This window comes from Gracilinanus agilis, chromosome 3 (genome assembly GCF_016433145.1).
Source record: "Gracilinanus agilis isolate LMUSP501 chromosome 3, AgileGrace, whole genome shotgun sequence".
In the NCBI taxonomy this organism is placed as follows: Eukaryota; Metazoa; Chordata; class Mammalia; order Didelphimorphia; family Didelphidae; genus Gracilinanus; species Gracilinanus agilis.
In genome coordinates this window covers 185,017,393-185,025,335 of record NC_058132.1, presented here as the reverse complement: position 1 = coordinate 185,025,335, position 7,943 = coordinate 185,017,393, and the positions used below count along the sequence as shown (strand labels likewise).

The following is a 7,943-nucleotide window of genomic DNA, read 5'->3' as shown; positions in this document are numbered from 1 at the left end:
TGTGTGTGTGTGTGTGTGTGTGTGTGTGTGTGTGAGAGAGAGAGAGAGAGAGAGAGAGAGAGAGAGAGAGAGAGAGAGAGAGAGAAGAGACTTATTTTAATGACCTATCATAATAGAAACTGTCTCAGATTGGCGCTAAGGGATCCTTCGCTATGGGATCATTGGACAAATTAAAAATCGAATGTAAGAGGAGGAAAAAAAAGAAGTAAACCCCTCAACAATATGGACTATATAAAAATTAAATGGTCTACCTGGTCATTTAAGATAGATATTTAAGAAGAAATGGGTGAATATTCATACATTATTTGGAAATGATATTTAGTCCCATGTGGATTGGACTAGATGGAAGTTGGAGTCTGTTCCAACTCTGAAATTATGCTAGCATTATTTGAAGAATTATTTTAATGCTTCAGGAAATGAAGTATCTTCCAGTCTGGAAATTCTGATACTCTAAATTGACCTATCTATTGACTAATATGTGGAATAAGATGATATTATGGAATAGAAATAATACTGGGTTTGGAGTTGGCATTTAGACACAAATTATAGCTTTTCCATCTATCACCCCTGTGATATTGGCTAAGAAATAAACTTCTCTACTTCCACAGTTTCACATGTTAAATGAGAATATTATTTTAAATCACCTCTAAGTTCTCTTCTAACTTTAAACACAATCTTGTGATGAAATGGAGATTATTTGTTGGTATAAAAATAATTGTAGCAACATTATCAATAAATCATAGCATCTTAAAGTTTATCAAGTATTTTTTCCCAATTAACCTTTTAAAGGATATTAACAGCACATTATTGTTGTTTTCTTATGTAGTTGATTATGGGGTAGCTTTGATGAGTGATTCCTCTGCAAGCTGTGCAGACAGTCAAAAGGAACTACAGGTCTTTGTTCATGATGCGGTAAGAAAAACCCATTTAGAGAAGGACTTTATTGCTTTCTACTCCTCAACTCCAAGTAAGTAACTAGACTTAGAGCCTGATTATTGATGTGATTTAACTAATGTAACCATAACAGGACAGATAGTTTCAGAATTTATAGGGAAATTCATAATGAATGAAAGAAATGCCCTAGTTTCTATAGCCTGTTTATGCTGATTACATGTGACTGCCATCTCAGCAATCAAATCAGTCTGGATAATCAGACAGCAGTTGGGATAATTTCTGGAGAAACTGTTATTTATTAGGTAATATTAAAAAATAAAATATATCATTTAAAGAGTAGTACTTTACTTGTTATGAACCTTTGTGAAATAAACTACAGTGATCTTGGGTTTCATTACTTTCATTAATATATAATCTCAAAAAATAAATATTAACTTTATTTTTTAAAGCAAGCACAGAGTCTAGGATCCTGTGTAGTGACTTTTCTTTTATTCTGCCTTGGACACAACATATCTGGAATAATTCATTAAATTCTGTGGATCACAATTTATGATGTACATTGTTAAGCTTACCTTAAATCTATAAGAGAATGAATTGGTCAGGAAAGAAACAATTTCATGCAAGTTGAAGATTAGTTGAAAGCTGAGAACAAAAACTGTAAAGAATATATGGGAGCTATTTTCAAGAGTTTTAAGGAGTGGCACATGGAAAATAACTTAGATTTGTTATTTTTGGTCTCCCAGGACAAAACAAGAAACCATGTGTAGAAGTTGAAAAAAAGTAAATTTAAGCTTTGATGCAGAGAAAACTTTTTAACAATTCAAGCTGTCCAATGTAGAATAGACTGACTCAAAAAGGTGGTATGTGACTCTCAACCTCATTTGAAGATTTTAAGAGAGGTTTGTTTACTAATCAAACAACAAACACGTATTTGACACTCAATATGAAAAGGCTATAGATTCATCACTACAAACAAATTAAAACAGAAGAGTACATGCACTTAAGGAGCACACATATTAATTTGGAAGATATAATAAATGCACACATGTATACTATATATACTATATATATACATACACATATACACGCACATTGGAATGGAAGTAATTTTCAAAAATAATTGCAAAGTAGAGTCAAGGCAACCTTAGGAAGGATGATACCACCAGTTCTGCAGAAAGAAGCACAAATCTAAGACCTAAAGAATGTCAAGGGATTCTATGAGACAGAGTTGAAGAGTGAGACTATTCCAGGCAGAAGGAACAACCAAAGAAAAGGAAGAGAAATAGAAGATGGAATCTCCATGTATAAGCAGCAATATATAGGCCAACACTGACTGAATTTCAGAGTTACTTGAGAACAAACATGTAAGACTTTACACATAGAAAAGAACCAATATATGAAGTATTTTAAATGGTGAATAGAAGAGTTTGTTTTTATTCCAAAAGGATGTAGACAGCCACTGGAAATTACTGTTTAGGGGAGAGACATGGTCAGATATGTGCGTCAGTAAACATACTTTGATAGCTGTATGAAAGACAGATTAGGTTACATGAAAAAAATGAGTTAGGAAGACCTAATATGAGTCTATTATTATAGGTTAAGTTAAAGATGATGAGCAACTGAAACAAAGTGATGTCTGGCTTGTATATATACAAGGACTTACTGGTTATATAGTAGAAACTATTCTTGTTTTGCTGTGGTTTGGATAAGAATGCTTCTGAGGTTCCTATCAAAACTGAGATTCACTAGTTCTCTAATTTTGCGTCTACCAAAACAATATTTAGATTTACAAATAACTCAAAGCAAACAATGTGAGTTGCCAAAGCAATAAAGAATCCATGTCTCATAAATATTATGCTAACTTGTTATACCTGTTCATAAGCATAGCATCTGAGAAGAAACCAAGTGGGAGAAAATCAAAAGGAGATAACAAAGTAATTCTTTCTGAATCATGGAAGAAATTAGGGAGCTTGTGTTGACTCTATTGAGAAAGATCATCTCTTCTATGCCATAAATTGGTGGGGTTTTTTGAACTAACATATATTCTTATGCCTTGTTTGGGTTGAGTGCCCTTAATACAGGATCATTGCTCTGTTTTTAATTGCTATGTATGCCATGGTACACTTTGCCCATGAGGCATTAGATTTATGCCAGTGGCTTAATTTTGTTTCACTTACCACCCAAATGGAAGTAACCTTCAAACTGCATTTTCCCTCTGCTTGAGTGAGATCTATGGCATTGAAATTATTTATGTCTTTCATTTCCAGATAATGTTTCTTGGAGAGACCCTAGAAATGGTTCCATTTTCATTACAAAACTTATCCATTATTTCCAGCAATATTGCAGGTGTTGTCATATAGAGGAAATCTTCCGAAAGGTAGAGTTCTTCTTACTGGATTTATTCTTTTCAAAATATTTTAAAATCACACATTTGTCTAATCTGCATGGCATTTGGAGTCATAGAAAAGAACACAAATTCTTACTTTCAAAGAAGTAACAATCTGAGTCAAGGAAGCTTGAAGGATTGAATGCATCAGTTTTTTTAAACCAATAATATAAAAATATGGGACAAAATGTAACTATTATCAGATTATGTGATATAATTCAGAGGTTATGTGCTACTACAAAGAAAAAAAACAGCAAAAACTGGGGAAAGGAGGAATGTTTAATGAGGGAAAGCTACATTGAGGATGCTTATTTTCCCTCTTGAATCTTGAAAGAAATGTATGATTTAGATAAAGCAAGGGGAACAGAGAATTCCAATCAAAAGGAAGAGCAAGGTAATAAAACAGAGTTCCTTCCTTCTAAATGTGTTTTTTTAATTATCTGTTATTTTATGGTCTATATCACATATTATATTTTGTCCATGAAGCTCCCTTTGATCTCTCAAGATAAAAGTTAACCATCCTTCCTCAATATTTTGTATAACCTTATGTCTTGTTCCCTCCTTTGCTTTTATCACAAACACATATGTATGAAATCTCCTTAATGGACAGTAAGGTCCAATCTACAAATCATACTTGGAGATTGTTCCCCTATATTTAAGTCCATAGCAGGAACTGAATTAGAGAGAATAATGTAGCACCAATGGGAGAGAAATTGAATATAAGGAATATTTCAAAGGAATAACCAATATTATATGCTATCTTGAAAACCCTGATGGTGAATAAAGGAAAATATTTTTCTCCTATATGGCCATTTTCTTATTTTTAAAAATCTCTGTAAAACTTACTAAACTTTCTCCTCAATGAATTTGGGTATTTCAAATTTCAAAACTACCAACTAGGTAAGACTTGCCAGGGACACAATGATCATTTTCCACACTCTATTCTTCTTAATCTCTTCTTCATGTCATGTCCCCTGTAGTTAAGGGCTATACTTAGTTATATTTTTATTTGGGATCAAGATGACCATCCTTTGTTTACCCTTCTAAATGTAGTTGGATTATTATAGTTAATAATTTAGAAAACTGAGACTTTGTGAAGTTAAATAATTAGCTTTAAAAATATATTTAATAGCATGGTCAGAATTAGAAACTTGTGAATTGAATCAATCTATCTATTAAAAAAAACAAACATTAAAAAGACCTATGTCCCAGGACCAATGTTCAGCTCGGGGAAACAAATGCAATATTTAAAATAAACTTTACTCTCATCCAATCTGATGCTTTTACTCCCACTCATATTCAGTAAAGACTTTTGAAAAGTGTAAATTTAATTATGTCATCTTACAGTTATTCTCCAATCCAACAGTAATTTCATAGATACAATCCCCTTTCTGGGATATTCTCCTCCTCTTTTTACTGCCATTCCTGCACTAGGTTCCCAGAAAACAACTCTTAGTTCCAGGACCTAGGGGATAGATTCTGGGTCCAATCTTCTAATATGTAGCTATCCAACCCTTTCTAATAAGACTTCACTAGCAGTCAGCCAATAAAAATAATTAGTTATTAGCAATGGCACTTACCTGGTAATATAAGCAGCTAAAAATCCTCAACTATCTTCATCAATATGAGGCACCCTTTTCTGTCCTTCCCCAAAACACAGAAAACACATGATAATAATGAGACTAAACTTGCAAAGCAATGATTGTGATTTATGAACACAGGAAGCAAAGGTCACTGTCAACTGACATTATAGAGCTTCAGAGTCCTTTGTATTTTGGGGGAATCCACTCTGAAGCCTGACCTTTAATTTCCAGGGCTAGATCTCTTGATCTGTAGTATATTCTCTTCTCAGCTTCCAGGATTCATATTTCTGGACCTGAGTGATTATCTTTCAGTTCCTAAGTTGATCTGGGGTAGGCTTCTGCTCCTTCTATTGTTTCTCAGTCTCTTTAGAATTAATAATACTGAAAGAATACATGGACAGTGGAGGTGGGGAAATGGAGAAAGAAATTACCCCTTTCCTGCAAAAAGTGATTTCTTCTGAGGCTAGATCCTTCTTCTACTTTTGATTTCTTGCTCAGCCTTACTCAGTTTTTGAATTGTCTTTTAAGAAATAGCCAGAGGATTCTAAGGAATTCTAAAGAATATGGTGGTACTCTTTAAATTTTTACTTTTCCACATTACACGTCAATGCAATTTTTAATATTTCTTTTCTGATATTTTGCAATCCAAGTTTTATCCTTCCCTCCTATACTTCTCTTCTTCCCAAGAAGGCAGGTTATATTATATTTATTATACATTATTATCATTTAATACTTATTTCCATGTTCTTCATGTTGTCCAACAAGACAAATATTGCTTAACTAGAGAAAAATTCATGGAGAAAATAAAAATGGTATGTTTCAATCTACATAAAGACTCCATCAGTTTCTTCTATGAAGGTGGATATTTTTTTTAGCCCGGGATCTCTTGGAATTGTCTTTCATCCTTGCCTTATTGTAATAGTAATAATTAAGTCATTCACGGTTGATTGTCACATATTATTGTTATCACTAGGTACAATATTATCTTGGTTCTGTTCACTGCACTTTGCATCACTTCATATTGAGACTTTCCAGGTATTTCTCAGATCATCCTGTTCATCATTTGTTATGGCAGAATAGTATTCCAGTACAGTCATGTACCAGAACTTATTCAGCCATTCCCCAGTTAATGGACATCTCTTCAGTTTCCAGTCCTTTTCCATCATATTAAGTGAAATTATAAATAGTTTAGAACATATAGTTCCTTTTCCTTTTTCCTTTATCACTTTAGGAAATAAATCTATTAATGATATTGCTGGGTCAAAAGGTATATATACAGTTTTATAACTCTTGGAGTACAATTCAGATTGCTCTCCAAAATGACTAAATCTGTTCACAGTTCCATGAACAATGTATTAGTTTCCCTATTTGTCCGCATCCCCTCTAACATTTGTTATTCTGCACTTTTATAATTTTAGTCAATTTTATACCTGTGAAATGATATCTTCAAGTCATTTTGATTTGCATTTTTCTAATCAATAATTACTTAGAGCATTTTTCATATACATATACATATATATATATATATATATATATAGCTTTTATTTATTTTTCCAAAAACTGTGTATTTATATCTTTTGACCACTTATCAGTTGGGAAAAGATTCAAATTCTTATATTTGTGACAAAATGTTCTGTATACTATGAGGGTTAAAAATTGAGGTTGGACAAATACAAGAGAAATGTGGTCACCAAAATTAATATATATCAAGTCAAAATGACTATATAGTTTTATTTACAAAATAAAGGGAAAGAGGAAGGTAGAGAAATGAGAAAGAGGGTAGAGTAAAAATCTAGCTTAATGAACTAAATATCTGCTCTGGTGTCTGGCTTTGCTCCAGCAGAGCTCCAGAAGCCCAGCCAGAGGTTCCAGAGGTAAATTAAGTGTCACCCAAGAGGCCTCCAAGAGGGAGGCTTATCTGGTATTAATCTCTCTGGAAGTCAGGAAAGGAAGGTCAGCTTTTTCCACTCACCAATCCAAAGTAAAGATTACTTTCACCAAATGATCCTCCATCAACCTTCACAACTTCTAAAGAGCTTGAACCACCAACTCACAGGATATTGCAACTACTTTTAAAGACCCTTCTTTTTGTTACTTCCTGTGCTTTCCCCCCACTTTATTGGGACCAATTGTAATTTTTAAATTTTCTTAAGACTGTCCAGAGGTCTGTCAGTTGTTTCTGTGTTGTCACCTACTTTAGCAAGTAGGTTACGGACCTCCCCCCACTTAAGAATAAAGTTGGGGTGTATGTGCTTCTGGCTTCTGGTGATTAAGTCTAAAAGTAGGCTGGGGAGAGTTAATCCCATCTTCACAATACTTTAGATATGAGGCATCTATCTAGGAAATTATATTTCTCCCCAACTTTTAGTTTCATTAGCTTTATTTGAACAAAAACTTTTCAACTTAATGTGTTCAAAATTATCCATTTTACTTTTCACAATGCTTTCTATATCTTTTTCATTCATAAATTCTTCTCCTAGTCTGATAGATAATATGTTCCCCATTCTTCTAATTTGGTTATAATATCTACCTTTGTTCCTCATACATATATTCATTTTTATCTTTACTAAATAGTGAATTCTTATTTCCAAAATTTGGATTTTTACCTTTGGTAGTATATCTAAACAGTATACTAAGGGCTATCTTTCATCAGTCAATGGGATTTGTCTTTCTAATTCAACTAAAGAAAAGTCTTCACATGTAAAGGAATCATTAGGTTTGCGTGTCTTTTTCTTAACGCAATAACAACTTATCAGCTATGATTGTATTATTTCAATCTAGGTATTCAACTTGTCAAAGCTTATGTACACCATTGCATAGATTAGACAACTCCCTGTCTGTGTGTGGGAGTCATATGTGGGAATCTGGTGATAAGTGATTACATCTGAGGGTCAGTGTAGCTGGGGAGAGAGAGAGTTAGCCTGCTAGGGAAACTAGCATGTATATATATATATATATATATATATATATATATATATATATAGAGAGAGAGAGAGAGAGAGAGAGAGAGAGAGAGAGAGAGAGAGAGAGAGAGAGATAAGAAGAAGCACAGGAAAGATTGGGGCCAGCATGCCTGAGAA

The 7,943-nt window shown here is 33.3% G+C and overlaps 1 protein-coding gene across 1 annotated transcript in view; it reads left to right on the top strand.

Moving 5' to 3' along the window:
* LOC123241350 (caspase-1-like) overlaps positions 1-7,943 on the top strand; it is a 40,921-nt gene that overhangs the window by 12,273 nt on the left and 20,705 nt on the right. The window contains exons 5-6 of the mRNA XM_044669010.1: positions 827-967; positions 3,162-3,271. Of these exons, the coding sequence (XP_044524945.1) occupies positions 827-967; positions 3,162-3,271 (251 nt within the window). The remainder of the gene's footprint in view (positions 1-826; positions 968-3,161; positions 3,272-7,943) is intronic.